This window comes from Lactuca saligna, chromosome 3 (assembly GCF_052625555.1).
Source record: "Lactuca saligna cultivar CGN05327 chromosome 3, ASM5262555v1, whole genome shotgun sequence".
NCBI classification, from domain to species: Eukaryota; Viridiplantae; Streptophyta; class Magnoliopsida; order Asterales; family Asteraceae; genus Lactuca; species Lactuca saligna.
In genome coordinates, this window is record NC_136419.1 from 39852578 (window position 1) to 39869277 (window position 16700).

At 33.3% G+C, this 16700-nt stretch overlaps 1 protein-coding gene across 1 annotated transcript; it reads right to left on the reverse strand.

Moving 5' to 3' along the window:
- Window positions 1–10320: 10320 nt before the first annotated feature.
- Window positions 10321–12814, reverse strand: LOC145035753 (uncharacterized). Its single transcript, XM_078984254.1, has 4 exons — window positions 12164–12814; window positions 11771–12086; window positions 10995–11528; window positions 10321–10665 (listed from the first exon to the last, which is right to left on the reverse strand). The coding sequence occupies exons 1-4, from the start codon at window positions 12625–12627 to the stop codon at window positions 10555–10557; spliced, it is 1425 nt and encodes a 474-aa protein (XP_078840380.1). The 5' UTR covers window positions 12628–12814; the 3' UTR covers window positions 10321–10554.
- Between the last annotated feature and the right edge of the window lie 3886 nt (window positions 12815–16700).

Consider the following 16700-nt stretch of genomic DNA (forward strand, 5'->3'; position numbering starts at 1 on the left):
TCTTTGGTGTCCAAAGGGCAAAGGTTTTCCACTTTGATCATTAATTTATGTTTTTTTTATGGTCTGCATACATTTTGATCTTTATTTTACGTTTTTAATTTTTTGAACTTCATCAGTTCAACATTTTACCTTGGTGATATAATGCATCTCGAGAATACATGTTTGGGTTAAGCCGTTAAGGATCATATTTTTGATACGATGTGTTAGTTGTTAGGAATATTTAGTTGGAAGTTTGGTTTTGGATCATGTTTTCATTGAATTTTAATGGGATATTTTAATACAAGTTGATTTACTTTCCCATATTTTTTGTTTCATTTTTATAAGATTTGTTGGAAACTATTTTTATTTGAAACACGTCGTTATAATTGGATATATTTCTTCGACTCTTCAAATAGATATTGTAATAGTTGCAATTTCTTTTTATTTAATTGAAGTGAAGAGTTGCAAACACTCCTCTTATGTAAGAAGTCAATAAAGAAAACTTATATTCATATATTACATTTCTTTAAGTAAATATAAATCACCCGTTTCGAAGTTTATACGTGTACACTAATTTTCATAATAATGATACTAGATTCTCATCTTATAGACTATTACAAAGTTTCATTCTGTTTTATTAATTTACTAATATCAAATTACTTTTTTGCAACGCAAAATTGGTAAAAAGTATTACATTTTTTGCGTTACGAAGATTATCAAAAACCATTTTGCAATGAAAAGAAATTCCTAAAGTTAAAATAGATAGTTAGGTTGAAAGATATTTTCAAAAAAGAATATGTAAAATGGGGGAAAACAGTTTCTTATATGATTAAGTTTTATCATTATAAGGAGTGTTGTAAAAATTCGGATTAGGTCCCGATTAATCTCCGATTAATCCCTAGGCGCTACTCGACCGATTAGAGAGCGCCTAGCGATTAATCCATGCATACAAAATGACTGAAATAGTAGAGCCCAATGACTGAAATAGTAGAGCTTAATAGAAACTATTTGAGGTATAATTAGTGTTGTATTTATTATATTGACATATTTTGTTATGATATTAGTGTTATTTATGAACTTTTATATGATATTAGTCATATTTAATTTTTAAAATCTAACAAATTAGCAATTAATGGTTCCCGATTAATCTCCCGATTAATCTCCGCCTAACCGATTAATCCCTTAACCCTAGTCCACCGACTAGCTAACGTCGAGCGATTTTTACAACCATAATTATAAGTAATAAAGTTTAGAGAAACTATTTCACAAAATATAATGATGACGAGGCCTACACTTCAATTGTTATAATACAATAAGGATTAAAACTAATCGTTGAAAGAATTATTTTTGAAAGAATATGTAAAATGAGGGAAGTTTCCTAAGTAATAAAGTTTAGAGAAACCATTTCACAAAATATATGATGACGAGGCCTACACATCAATTGTTATAATACAATAGGGATTAATTGATGTTATAATACAATAGGGATTAAAACTAATCGTTGAAAGAATTATTCATTGGAAGTAAATATTTTCTGAAATAAGACTATTTGTCACCCGCCACATTGTGCATGCGTACACCCCGTGTGTGTGTGTGTGTATATATATATATATATATATATATATATATATATATATATATAGAGAGAGAGAGAGAGAGAGAGAGAGAGAAAGAGAGAGCTACAGATGTAACATCCCAAAAATACTAAGTTCAAAATTTTAATTTCTAAGTCAACCCAAACCGTCAATCATTCATTTATAAACCAATCAAAGTGTGATGATGTGGAAAATAGTTATCAGAGTATAAATCAAAATTATAGAATGTAGAACCATAGTGAATCCCCCGTCGAACCAGAGGTACCTGAAACCATAAACATAAAAAAAACACAAAGCTTAGTGAATCCCCCAAAATACAACATGCTAAACATACATAAAAACGGAAGCTAAAACAGGTCTGTTTCACCCATAAGTCCCTTTCGAATCCTTTTGTATCATTATACCGGTACGTGTCTATTTCACATCTGAGTCTATTCCCACTCCTTTGGTATCTTTCAACTGGTACGAGTATATTTCACAACCCAAGTCCCTTCCAACTCTTTCGGTATCTTTAACCGGTACATGTCTATTTCACCCGTACATCTAAGTATACAGTCATATCAACAAGATTCACAAAGACCACAAGCACATACATGCATATCAGTAAGTGTCACAAACATAACTATCATCCTACAAACATAATCTAGTGGGCCGGTATTACTGTCTTAAACCCATGAGTACAGTGAAGAGACTCACCTCTCAGACGACAATCAACTGCGACTGCTCTCACTGGCGAATCACTGGTGCTATACCCTGCCTAGTCGATACAAGGTAAACCTTTAGCCCACTTTTCCAAAACTAAGAGTTGACCAAAAGTCAACTTATTTAAGAGATTTAATGGTAAACCTTGGCCACACTGTGGGCACAAAAAGACAGAACTGTTGACTAGTCTTATGTCGCCACACTGTGGCGACCTAGTACCATGCTATGTGTAACAACGTAAATTTCAAAACAATTTTGCACTTTTTCATAATGTAATTTCATTCATAAAGATTCTCAATTCTCAATGTATCACATAACAAATCCATAAAATCACATCCAAGATCAAATGTATGAACTCCAATAGTGTGTACTGATCATGCCGGCACCTTCCTGCGATCCTCACTGGTACCTGAAACACGTAACACAAACATTGTAAGCACAAAGGCTTAGTGAGTTCCCCAAAATACCACATATAAAACATGCGCCACTCGAGGCTACAGTGCGACCCTCCGGTCGATGTGTCTCAGCGGGACCCTCCAGTCCCATAGCTCGTTGGACCCTCTGGTCCGGTCATAGCTCGTCGGACCCTTCGGTCCGGTCTGTATCGTTGGACCCTCCGGTCCGATCTATACAACATATGGCAAACATACAACAAAATGCACATAATCTCATACATACATATAACATACAATACCCTTCGGCCTACATATAAATATCACTCTAGGTAATGTATAATGAGAATACTCACCTCGGGTATCTCGGATAATATCGCACACGAACAAACTAATCTAGCCCCCGCCTAATCACATAAACAACGCTCTCAAATAATGGCTCTCAAAGGCTAGATTAAATTCACTCCTACAATCCCACAGAAGGGTAAAAGACCATTTTACCCCTCCCTGACCTAAAAGTCCAATGGTTGACCAAAATCCTAAAAGTCAACGAAATTCAACAGGAGGCAGTACAGGACGCGTACCTTCTCTGTACTCGGGGCGTACGCCGGCGAACCATAATCGGGGTCTCAACCCCTTACGCTGTGCGTACTGAGAGTTACGCCCAGCGTAAGTCTCAGTTTCAATCTTTTCTGGGATTTTGGTCTTAAACGGTTAAGACACTTATTCAAATTTCAGATCTGATTTTCCCTAAGCCTCTTATTCCATAAAGCTGGAACCTTTAAGCCTTTGCATGGCTGTAAAGGTCCCTAAACACTCTAACACCTTTCCTTCTTCCTCAAAAGATCTAGATCTCATGCATGGCTCAATATTCACATCCAAGATTGTATTTTTATGAACATACAACTCTTATAATCCTGAAATATGGTAGATGTAGGCCAATGAAGACCATTTTCTCATAAAGTCTCCACCTTGGAACCAAAAACCCTTGAAATTGGTCCAAGAAGCACAAATCACAAATGACAAGGAAAGTTTTGAGTTTTTTTACCTCAGAAAGAAGCTCCAAACTCTAAAAAACTCGGATCTACTCTTGTCCACCAACTTCTAGCTCCCAAAATGGCCTCCTCTTCTCTTTCACCACCTTGAAATGGCACTTTGAAGCTTAGAACATAAACACACAAGCTAGAAATGAAGGATGACTCTCTATTAGGGTTTCACTCTCTGAAATGGTGGATGAGGATAAGGCCTTAGCATTCCTTTTATAGTGCACAAGTCATAAATTAGGGTTTACATCTGGGCCCACTACACCCAGCATAACCCTAGGTATGCCCAGCGTACCTAGGCGATTCCGTGTCCAACTTAAGCGCGTGAGTACGTGCAGCGTACTCTTCAGTACGCCCATCGTACTCACTTGCCTTAACATTTCATTTTAGGGGCTTAACTTGACAACTTGGGAAAAGGAGAAGGGTTTAAGAGACACACCTGAATTCGGGATGTTACACTATGGGGACTAGTCTGAATGACTTATTCGAGTTAATCTACCCTTAACACATTCTCAAGGTCTCAAAAGCCCAAATATACTCTTTCCCAACGTCTTGGTGGATAATGTTTCCAACTTTATCCATTAAGACAAGAGCTTAAATCCTAGGTTCTAAAGGTCATTTAAGAGGTATAACTCATCCATTAAGTCCTTAATCATAAGAGATACAATCCTAAACTTTTCAGAAGCATTTTAGGGGTCCCATTGATCCCTAAAAATCTAAACTTTATGGACATGTGTGCCCCATGCATGTCCTTCCTCGAATCTAGGTCAAAAAGAAGAAAAGGCCTAAAGCTCATGCAAGATTTCCAAATCACAACCATTCTTCAGATATATGACATATAATGTCCTTGGGGTTCCTAAGAGTCGTAAAGCTTCAAACTTTATCTATTTTCTTTACTCAAAATCCAATAAAAGAGTTTATCAGGAAAAAATAACTTTATATCTTTAAAGAGAAGATAAAAGAATAGATCAAGAGCCTTGCAATCGGTCCAATAAGATGTTTTTAGAGGTTGGGAGTGTTGCTTGTTGGTCTTTTGAAAAAAAATCCTCCTCCACTTCCTTCAAAATCACTAAATACTAGCAAATGAGCTCCAAAAGCTTTAAAGAAGATAAGGGTTATGGTTTTTGGGGGTTTGAGAGTGATGGAGGCTGAGGATGAATAAACCCTAGCCTCCTCATTCCTTTAAATAGGTTGTAAAGTTCGGAAATTAGGGTTTCCTTAAAATCAGCGGCCACACCGTGGCATATTTGGCCATGTCGTGGCATATCTTTTAAACTCCACGATCAGTTAAAGAATTGTCATCTCGTGGTGAGGCTCCACCACATTGTGGCCACCCAAAATGAAGATTTACTAATATAATGGATTAACTAATACCTGGAATGGGTGTTACAAGAGATGTAAAAAGGAGAGCGAGAGACATAAAGTAAGGGATTAAGAGAGAGAGAGAGAGAGAGAGATGGGGGGAGACGGAGATAGATTTGTGGGGCTAGAAAGAGAGATAAAATAAAGATGCGGAGAATGAGAGAGGGAGAGATAGAGCTAGTGATGTAGAGTGGGAGAGAGAGATAAAGATAGAGATGTAGAGAATACGATATAGAGATAGAGCTAGAGATGTAGAAAGGGTGGGAGATGGAGATAGAGATGCAGAGAGGGAGAAAGAGATGGAGCTAGAGATGTGGAAAGGGAGAGGGAGATGGAGATAGAGATGCAGATAGCGAAAGAGAGAAATACATAGAGAAGATATAGAGGTAGAGATATAGAAATAGATAAATAGATAAAGATGTAAAGATAGATAGAGTATGAAATATGAGCCACACACATATAGTAGTGTATATAGAAACATAAAGAGATATAGAGCATAAGTATAGAAATAATGAAATAGAGAGAGTATGCATAAATAAGAGAGAGGGGGGGAGAGAGAGAAAGGGAGGGAGGGAGGGATAGAGAGAGAGAGAGAGAGGAGAAGAAGAAGAAATATGAGAATAAATATAGAGAATGAAAGAATGAGAATGAGAATGAATATCTTATGAAAGTCTAATGACAACTTAAGTAATTGTAAGTCCATTACTATTGCATTTAAAAAAAATGTTTTAGTTATGATTATTATATCAACTGAAATAAGGATTACTCACTAAGCTCTTGTTGTTTATCCTTTTTGTGATGTGTGTTTTGCAGGTAAATATATATTAAGCAAGGAAAAAAGAAAAGAGATTTTGATACCCAGCTCAGATCATTATATTTAATTTTTTTTACCCGATCATGTTGATAACTACGTGTACTGGATTGTTAATGTAAGCGTACACTAATATGTTATATTATATAAAAAGTAAAAAATTTGGATGGACCTTATGTTAAAAAGTCGGGTGTAACACTAACATACTTTTAATGTCTATTTTAAGATTAAAATAAACTTTTAGGCATTATAAATGGATCACTACTATAGGTTTAATTATCAAATTCTAATACAATACAACTCAACAAGTATATAAGAAGAAGAGCAAGAGGTGTTCGTGCATTATCCGAGTAATTATTGTCTCACAGAGTTAATGTTCCGAAAGACTAACTGCCATAAGTGATGAGAATGGATTTTCTAATGGGAAATCTCCAATAAAGTCCTAAAATTTTGGCCCGGTTTACGTTTTAGTCATAAACTAATTTTTGTTTACGAAAAAGTCCTAAAAACCGGCAAAAGTATGCATTTTGACCCTTTTTGACTGGTTGGAACCGTCAACAAATTAATTTGGGACTATTTCATAAACTAACCCAAAATATTGGGACTTTTCTGCAAAAAAAAAATATTAGGAATTTTCTGCAAACAAAAACCTTATTATTATTATTATTATTATTATTATTATTATTATTATTATTATTATTATTATTATTATCCAACAGATCCACAATAAATATTTACATTGGTGACCCATATTAAAATTAGAAAATATTAATTAAAATATCTTATTTAATAGAAAGTAATATGACTTGTTTTGCTTTATCACACAATATCTACTGCGTTTTCAAAAAAACCACAATGATCAAATAATGAAAAAGAGTAACACACATGTTGGTAATTTAAATACTTACACACAAGACATACATGCATATCACACGCTCACTATTTGTAAACAATTTGAAAAACCAGTAGCTTCTTTTAAATTGTTAAATATTAATTTTCTGAATTAAAAACAATAATAACAAATGTGAAATGACCATATATACAAAGTTAGAAGATACAAACAGACATTCATGATTTTAATGCTTAAAGCATTATCATCCACTCAATTTTCACCTTTATAAAATGTCTTTAATATTTTTTAAATTTAAATGTATTTATATGTATTATTAACAATATTAATAATAACAAAATTAAAAAAATAGTATACTTATTTATATTTTTAATACTAATAATAATAATAATAATAATAATAATAATAATAATAATTATTATTATTATTATTATTATTATAAGGTTTTTGTTTGCAAAAAAGCCCTAATATTTTTTGTTTTTGCAGAAAAGTCCTAATATTTTGAGTCAATTTATGAAATAGTCACAAATTAATTTGTTACCGGTTTCAACCAGTCAAAAAGGGTCAAAATGCAAATTTTTGCCGGTTTTTAGGATTTTTTCGTAAACAAAAATTAGTTTATGACTAAAACATAAACTGGACCAAAATTTTAGGACTTTATTGGAGATTTTCCTTTTCTAATATGTGACACATATAAGAAACATTAATTATAACAAATATTACTACAATTAAATATGAAATGAATTAATTATAACAGTCAAGGTTGTCAAGATCGGGATCCTACCTAGGATTGTTTTTGGGTTTGCAAGATCGGGATCGAGATCCTAAGATCTCACAAAATAGAATATAATTTTAATTTTATAATATTTAATCATGAAAAATATTTCAAACATTTAATTTTTCGTTCAAAAGTTATAAAAACTTCAAAATATTAGTCATAAGTCACAATAAAAAATGATAAATGGTAGATTGGTAAAGGGTAAAAGACATAAAATGGAAAAAAAAAATTTCATTTGCAAAAAAAAAAAAAAAAAAATCAAAGGATGGTAGGATCGGATCGGATCTCGATCCTACCTACGATCTTACAATCCTACCTGCGATCCTACCCCAAATTCGATCCTTTTACGATCCGAATCGTTTTTCATACCTAGGATCGTAAGATCGTACGATCCTACGATTAGGATCGCGATTTTGACAACCATGATAACAGTTATTACCATAATAAATATAGAATGCATTAGTGATCTCCATAATAAATATATTTTATATTTAATTATAATAATATTTGTTATAATTAATGATTCTTTATATATATATATATATATATATATATATATATATATATATATATATATATATATATATATATATATATATATATATGATACATTAAAAAATCCCAAAAATCCCTTATGAGAATAAGCTTTTGTAATTGTGATAAAAAAAACTATAGCACATGAGAAACCTCATTTAACGGTTTACATGTTTCAAACCTATTAAGCAATCGGGTAATCCAATAATTCTAAATTGAGTAAATTACACGAATGGCCCATATAGTTTAAGGTAACTTGTAAGTTTGGTCTCTAATTTTTCTTTTTAAATCGAACCATCCCTTCTGTTTACTTTTGTTGCGCATTTGGTTCCTGCCAACCTTAAAAAGATTATTATGCTCTTAATAATTCTTTTATTTGTATATAATTATTTATATTATTAATTTTAAATAAAAATGTTTAATAAAATACTTTCCTTACTACCTCACTCCCTCAAAATTATTGTCCATCAACAACACCATCTCCACCATCAACCCACTTACCTCCAACCATAGTCACCGGTCACTCCTAGTCATTCACCACCGACAACCACCAGACGAAATCTAAAATTCAATCCTCAATCAAAAAGCAACCATGTTTTCTCGCCCAAATATCAATCTAAACCCAAATCTATTTGATCAAATCATATATCAAAATCAGTTATCATGAAAAACAAAAACAAAAATGTAAAATCAAGGGATGTTGGGTTGTAGAATCGACAAAACCTTATTACATTTAGGTACTAGATACGATCTATAGGGGATGAAGTCATCGATCCATCCAAACCAGTCGCATTTGACATAAAGGAAAGTGCAAGCACGCAAGGGGACACAAATTGCAAACGAAGAATTGCTCTGATTAGATACATTTCATTGGAGGAATTAGATACCTAGAACACTACCTCAACATGATGAAGAAAAGTAGCTCAACATGATGAATCCATAAATCAATCTCTTTGTTGGTATGGGAGGAGAGGAGGGAGATCTAAAGTGATGTAGGTAAACCTAGACGAAGGAATGAGAGGGTTCTTGAATCACGTATGAGGAACACTAGTGCTCTATTTTGAACATTTAAGTTGGCTACGGTTTGAACTTTGTAGGTAGAGGGGGGAAGGAGGAGGGTGAGGGGTGAAAGTGTCGGGCGCCAGTGGAACCAGAGGGAGTTATGAACGTCGACAACGGGGGCGACGAGCTCTAGAGACGACATAAGGGATGATGAACATAAAATTTTTGGCTTTTGATGGAGTGCACGTCTGCGTCTTTTGTTGAGTTTTAAAGGAGAGAAAATGTAGAGATAGAAGGGATAAAAGGATGGACCATATATTTTTAATAATATTAGCATTTTTGATAATATAAAGATTAAAAAAATATATTAAGGAGGGCAAAATAATCTTTTTAAGGGCAGGATAGACCAAACACGCAATAAAGTAAACAGTCGTGATGGTCAAGTTAAAAATAAAAGTTAGGGATCAAACATGCAATTTACCCCTAACCATAAGGACAATTCGTGTATATTACTCTTCTAAATTTTAAATATGTGTAGCTTTAAAATTTACAAAAATCAAAATGAAATTTGTTCGAATTCAAGTAGAGAATGCATGGACAAAAGATAGGTAGTAGCTGCCAAATTTGAGCGAGTATTATACAGAGACTTGCATGAAATTTTCAAAAATATTTCTATTTATACTATGAAACATTAAAATCTTGTTCGGTGATTAAAAGAAAACCTAACTTTACGTCATTTTTAGCCAACAACTACTGCTATATTTAATGTAATGTCTTTTAACTAAACTTTGATGTTAGTTTCTTGCCATTCGTGAAATTCTATTTTTTTTATCCGCTTTGTATCGACTCATCCATTTGAAATTGAAATTGAGATGCTCAATGTTAATTTAGTTTAAGGCGTATTCATTAAAATTAATTAGTAGCTTAAAGGTATAGTTTTTATTTATATATGAATGTTCGATAAAATTAATTAAAAGCTTTTAAAACATTTAAAATTAAATAAAATAATTTATCTAGTACATGTTATTGATTTTTTTTTAAAAAAAGTAATTAAGTCAATTTCCAAAATTATGAAAGAGTTTTTTTGTTAAAGGCCACTTAAATTGTTTTGGATATAGAACTTTTTTTTTTAACTAAAAACTAGAAGTTTTTTTTTTTTTTCTAAAAAAAACTCTCAAAAACCGTGTAACGAGTACATCATGGCTTAAAAAAATAGGTCTATGGATATTCCAACTTATAAATTCTCCACATCTTCCACTGTTTCAACAGAAATATTTAAAAAATATATATATCAAAAGAGAGAAATAAGAACACACTTATTTAACCTCTTTAAAATTAAACAGTTTTCATCCACTCAGAATAACTCTTGTACATGATTTGTTTCCAAAACTCTCACCGTAAGCTCTTAATTCATGTATATTCCAAGTATGTATCGTTTGATTTGATCATGTAGTGGTGTGCTATTTACAAGATTAGCAACACACAATATAAACAGTGTAATGAATGTTAAGGCATACGAATCAATTCATCTTCATGGCATTCCCTAATACCAATCTCCAACGTTTCTTGTCTTGATGTAGGCAAAACATCACAACATTGTCGTCTAGGCGCTTGCAACTGTTACATATAGATACAAATAATTAGAGGGACTGATTTTGATAATATTCAATCTTTTGGACCAAATAAGAAAATGCAGAAATGGTAATTGTTTTAAGGAAAATTAGTAAATGATTGATTGCTCCGGTGATCTCCCGATGGCACTAGAAATATGCTACCTTCCACAATTTGCAATATGACAAATATCGCTAGGTACTTTTTTGAGTTTTTCAAATGAATCATAGAACTTCTTTCTTATTGGCAAATTAACCCAATTAGAAGAAATTATTTCAAAATGGTCAAAAGTACTCGGTTTTACTATTCATATATGATAAGTAAGCTGGTGTTACCTGTTTCAAGTCGAGAGCTAACTTTTGAGCATGCACTTTGATCATTTCAATTCTCCTTGGAGATCCCAAATCAGCTGTGCAGTTTTCTTGTTTCATCAATTTGTAAATGCTTGTCGTCTTATCCCCATTTTGGAATATATTGTTCATATGGAACACAACAGGTCTTCGACAAGGATCCTTGTTGAGTTCCCTCATGTCAAAACTAAATAGTGTGTGCAACGCATTACCCTTTTTCCAAGGTTGGAATGTTGCAGGGATTCGAAGAACGTCAGGCAAGAGCACATGTTTTCCAAAGATTTCGACTGCATATCCCCATGAGACTGAAATTGTCCAAGAAAACCAACGATCATAGCACACTGTCTGTTGTATGATCCTATGAGGGTCTAATTCTGCGGCTTTGTACAAATGACGCATAGCATCTCTACTTGTCATATTTGGAAACATCGGGTCCATGTAATCGGTATGGTGAAGAGACACCAATGGTGCCATTGGATGTGCTGCTAATATTCCATATGGATTTCCAGTCATATCCATCTAGTTAAATTTTAAAACCACAAAAATTAATACAAACTCTAAAAATAATGTAGGGGCTGCTTCTACAATTTGTGAAAGTTGGGTAGTCAAAATGTCAATCAAGAAATCTTTAGGGTTAGAGAAATTCTTATTATTTTTATTGAATAGAATGTAACGTGTATAGATCGTACGATAAACGCAAACAAATAAAGAAGAGAGCTCGAGAAACACAGAGGATATCAATGGCGATGAGTTAACTTTACCTGATGAAAACCAGCTTCTCTAGTAATCCCGACTCCAAGTTCAGCCAAACACGATGAAATTCTTCCGTCGCTTCCGTACAGATGCGGGTATCTCTCCAAACACGAATCCAATACCTTCGCCAGTGTTTTCGCCAATGGATAACTGATCGCAAATCCAGCTCCTCCGAACGCCATAGAAAACGAGAAAAATGTATTCTGTACAAAGCTTTCCGAGTTTGATCCGATGAAATACGGCAGATCATGATCGTATTTTGATAGCGTCTTCACCAGATTCTCCGGGAAGAACACCGTATCATCATCACCAAACACGAACCATCTGGATAGTAACCGATTACTGATCAGATATGATGGTAATTAATTCAAAAAAAGAATTCATATGGGTTTCTAATTTACCTGACGTTGGAATGATTTAATGCCACCGTCTCCGACACAACCCGGGCGACACGGATGGCTGACCGGAGACCACCACGCCATGTATAACGAAATCGGGAGGTGTCATCGGAGATACAAACCGGCGGGAGAAGAGATGCGTCGGATTCGGAAGGGGCGATTTTATTATCAACTGTAACATCGAGAAAAACACAACCTCGCATTTTATCAGGCTTCCACCACATCTTCACGTATTCTTTCCTCTTCGGCCATGATTTCGCGTTGGATGCGATCCCAAAAACGATGTGATCGAGTGAAGTAGAAGATGAAAATCGATCACCACCCAGCAACAAGATTCTGGTGCTTGGTAGAAGCGCAAACGAAGAGAACAAGAGATAAAGTATCAAACCAATAGAAGAGGAGATGAAAATGAGGTTTATGAATCTAGAATTGAATTGGGTTTTGACGAACAAGTGAGAAACCTTCATGGTGAAATGGGTATTGAGATTGACCGATTTAGAGGTGTGAAATGGAGGAAATGGATGATATATTTATAAGATGAACTATGGGCGCAAGTTATGGTTGCAGTTGCAGGGAAAGTGTTTGAGCAAATGATAAGTTGAAGTAGATTTGAAGGTTGATCAGAAGAGACTTTGTGGAAAAATTGGAAGAAAAATGCGAGTGAGTTAGGCAACCAAAGATGTTATTTATTGGATCATTTGGGACAGGTGTTAATGTTGCTGAGCTAGAAAAGTCAACTTCAATGGAGACCGTTGACTAATTATTAACAAAGAAAGAAAGGAAAATCTTTTAATTCATACTTAGTTGCCTTTTTACCTCGGGATTACTATATATTTTTCTAAAAAATATTGAGAAATTGGTTGATGGTAGTTAAAAATTTCAAAAGATATTATTTTTTTCGGAAAATCTGTAGAAAAATCTTAATTCTTTGGAAAATGTTTCAATTTAGTTTCAAAATTTTTTTAATAGAAAATTTCAAAAAGCGGCTAAGTCTTACGATTTAATCCCTTTTTAACCTATTTAGATGTCATCTACTATTACATGTTGATGTTGTCACTCCATATTGAAACCTTATAAAAAAAATCGGATTTTTTTTTGGAAACGCCCGAAAGAAGAATCGACGTTATGTCTCCATTTTTTTTTTGGATCATTAGATTCTTTTGTTTTTGTTGTAGAGGGTTGTTTTGTATGCTTTGTTTCCATCTTCCTGTTGGTGTTTGTTGATTATTAGCGTCTGAACCGTTCAAAAAAAAAAAAAACTTGTCGCCTACATGCTGCCCTCTTTCCTGTAACAAAGTATTTGGCCTTAAAATTAATACTTATAAGCCAATGGTTAATTTCAAAGTGTGATGTTACACGTTGCATATTTTTTCTATGTTCAATGTTACATGTGTCAAGTTAAAACGATTCCTTTTATTTTATTTGAATTTTTAAAGGATTTATGTGTAATTTACATTTAAAGGGTAAAATGGTCATTTTTTGTTAGTCAGCACATTCAGTCAGATGTACAATCAAACAACATGGTTTCTTACTCAGTCAGAATTTCTTACCCAGACAGACCTTTCTCAGTCAGCACTTTCTCAATCAGAAACTATCAAACGGGACCTAAGACAAAGTCTTTATTTTATTTCAAGGGGGAATAACTTTTGACGGTAAATAATTTTTACGTTTGTATTCATTTGGTTTTTTTTTTTTTTTTTTTTTTTTTATAATATAACAATTGAACTTGTTGTTTGTGTTCACCATAATTCATTTGATCGGTTTTTGACATGTGATAGCCGGTCAATGGGTTATGATGAACATAAACAACAAGTTCGATGATATATTGAGTACAAAAAAAAGGACCAAATGAGAACAAACTCAACAGTTGGTTACCCTACTGAGTCGTTTTCCTTGAAAAGTTAAATGAAATTAAAGTTGCAAAATTATCAAAGACTACAACCTTATTTGACTATAACGTATATAAAGAGCGTTTCAAAGGGGTAACTTCATTAAAACATGGTCTATGTTATGCTTACTGTGGTTAGCTGTCAACACCTCTCTTCAAAAGGATATGATTGTGTATGAGAGGTATATTTATCAGCATAAACGTTTACCTCAAGGTATATTATGGTGATGTATCTGCAAAAGCAGCATGATATTGTACATATTGATGTTGTATCTCATCCCATGAATTCGACCTTAAAGCTAAGTAAACTCAAAAAACCACAGCACTTGTGATTCCACTCGTTTGTAGACTTGTCTAGAATCCATGATACGATAAAGAGTAAATTACTGAAATCGTCCTTGTGGTTTGGTCAAAATTGCACGTTTGGTCCATAACTTTTTTTTTTGCAGTTGGATCGTTCCTGTGGTTTGATTTTGTTGCGTTTTTCGTCTTTATGGTTTGGTAAAAAATGCATGTTTGGTCCCTAACTTTATGTATGTAAGGGACGAAAAATGCAACAAAATCAAACCATAGGGACGAAAAACGCAACAAAATCAAACCACAAGGACGATTCGAGTGCAAAAAAAAGTTAGAGACCAAACGTGTAATTTTGACCAAACCACAGGGACGATTTCAGTAATTTACTCTACGATAAATCATTCGATTAGAAATGTAAATGTAGTCATGAAATGCGTCTGTTTAATCAAGATTCCCCTAATAAATATTCAAGTGCATTACAAAGTTGTATATGTATAAATAGTATTCTTTTGTGGGTTATGTTTTGAAAAGAAGCAAGAAATAATCTCATAAAATCATTAATATCAGTAGGAGATAACGTGAGATTTGCTGTAAATGAGTAAAGGGAAAATGACTCAGGAGGGTAACCAACTGTTGAGTTTGTTCTCATTTGGTCCCTTTTCTTTTTTTTGTACTCAATATATCATTGAACTGTTGTTTGTGTTCACCATAACCTTTTGACCGGCTATCACAGGTCAAAAGTCGGTCAAAAGGGTTATGGTGAATACAAACAACAAGTTCAATGATATATTTAATACAAAAAATGGACCTAATGAGTAAAAACGCAAAAGTTAATTACCCTTAAAAGTCATTTTCCTTCACTCCTATATATATCTCAAACACTGAAACTATTTAGTTTTAGACTAAACTGCAAATTTAGTCCCCATGGTTATAAAAAAAATACGGATAAAGTCCAAAATCTTTTCAACTTACACAATTGGTCCAAAATCAAATTCTTTTTGTAGTTTTGGTCCCTAGAAAAGTTGAAATAACTTTTTTGTCCTTTTAATTTTATTTTTGAATTTCTTTACTCTTTTTTAACACTTAAAAAAAGAAAAAGAAAAAGAAAGTGGCCCACCGACACCACCTGTACCCTCTCTCTCTCTCTTTCTCTCTCTCACCCTCTCTCACCTAATCACAAACCAAAACGCCCTAAAGCCAGAACCAACAAGAAAAGTCGATATTCTAGAATCGACTCGTTTTGTTTTCCCCAGGTCATGTACATGTTGCAACTTAGGGAGGAGTCGATGGTGTTTTCTATGGAGCAGATAACCAAGGCGATCGATCGGAAAGAATATGGATCGAATGGCGACTGATCTGAGCCCACAATTAGTAGGTACGCAGAGGCCGAAAACGAAGATTGTTTGTACTTTAGGACCTGCATATCAATCAGTTCCAATGGTTGAGAAGTTGTTGACAAAAAAAACCTAATTTTGCTATATTAGGTTTCTTGATTATGTTAATCAGAAGTGGGGCTTGCTTCAACTCTGATCTACGTCGAAGAAATCTTGTTTATACCTAATTAGGTTTGGTGTCACATCTTTAATTTGGGGATTCCTTAGGAACCAATGCTCTTTAGTTGGTTGCTGGTGTTTGGATAACCAACAACGGGAGAGTGAATGGGGGGATGGAGGTGGGAGAGACGAGAATGGGTTCGGGGATGGGGCACAGTTTGTTTACTTCCTCCCTATTTGTCTGATCCATCTCAGATTTTTTGTTTTTGTGCTTCATATCTAAGAAATCGGTTTCTACCATTTTTCGGCGAGTATATCTAGCTTTGAAAAAGGTTACAAGTTGGTTTTATGGCATGAACGGTTTATATTAACCTCCCACCACTCCATTATATTTTGGCGTAGTCATCGGTCATATTAAATGTGTTGTAAGAGCGAGCTTGCAGATCTGATATATATATATATATATATATATATATATATATATATATATATATATATATATATATATATATATATATATATATATAGGTTTAGGTTCTATGGAAAACAAAAAACCCTAAAAAAAACCCTTAAAAATCATAAAAATGCATAAAAAAAATACTTAGAGATCACAAAACTTTTTTTTGAATTTTTTTTATAAAAAATCACAGCTTTTTATAAGAATTCGCTAATATATATATATATATATATATATATATATATATATATATATATATATAAAAGTTTTTTTTTCAAATTTTTTTCAACGATTTTCTTTAAAAATGTGCGATTTTTTCTTAAAAAATGTCAAAAAAAAGTTTTGTGATCTCTAGATATTTTTTTTATGCATTTTTATGATTTTTAGGGTTTTTTTTGTTTTCCA

What these genes read in the sequence shown, in the direction of transcription:
- LOC145035753 (XM_078984254.1), bottom strand. Translation starts at nt 12,627, where the DNA reads ATGAAGGTTTCTCACTTGTTCGTCAAAACCCAATTCAATTCTAGATTC. An exon ending in GAGAAGCTGGTTTTCATCAG is followed by an intron (nt 11,529 to 11,770) that starts GTAAAGTTAACT and finishes AAATTTAACTAG; the next exon opens with ATGGATATGACTGGAAATCC. An exon ending in TAGCTCTCGACTTGAAACAG is followed by an intron (nt 10,666 to 10,994) that starts GTAACACCAGCT and finishes TATATGTAACAG; the next exon opens with TTGCAAGCGCCTAGACGACA.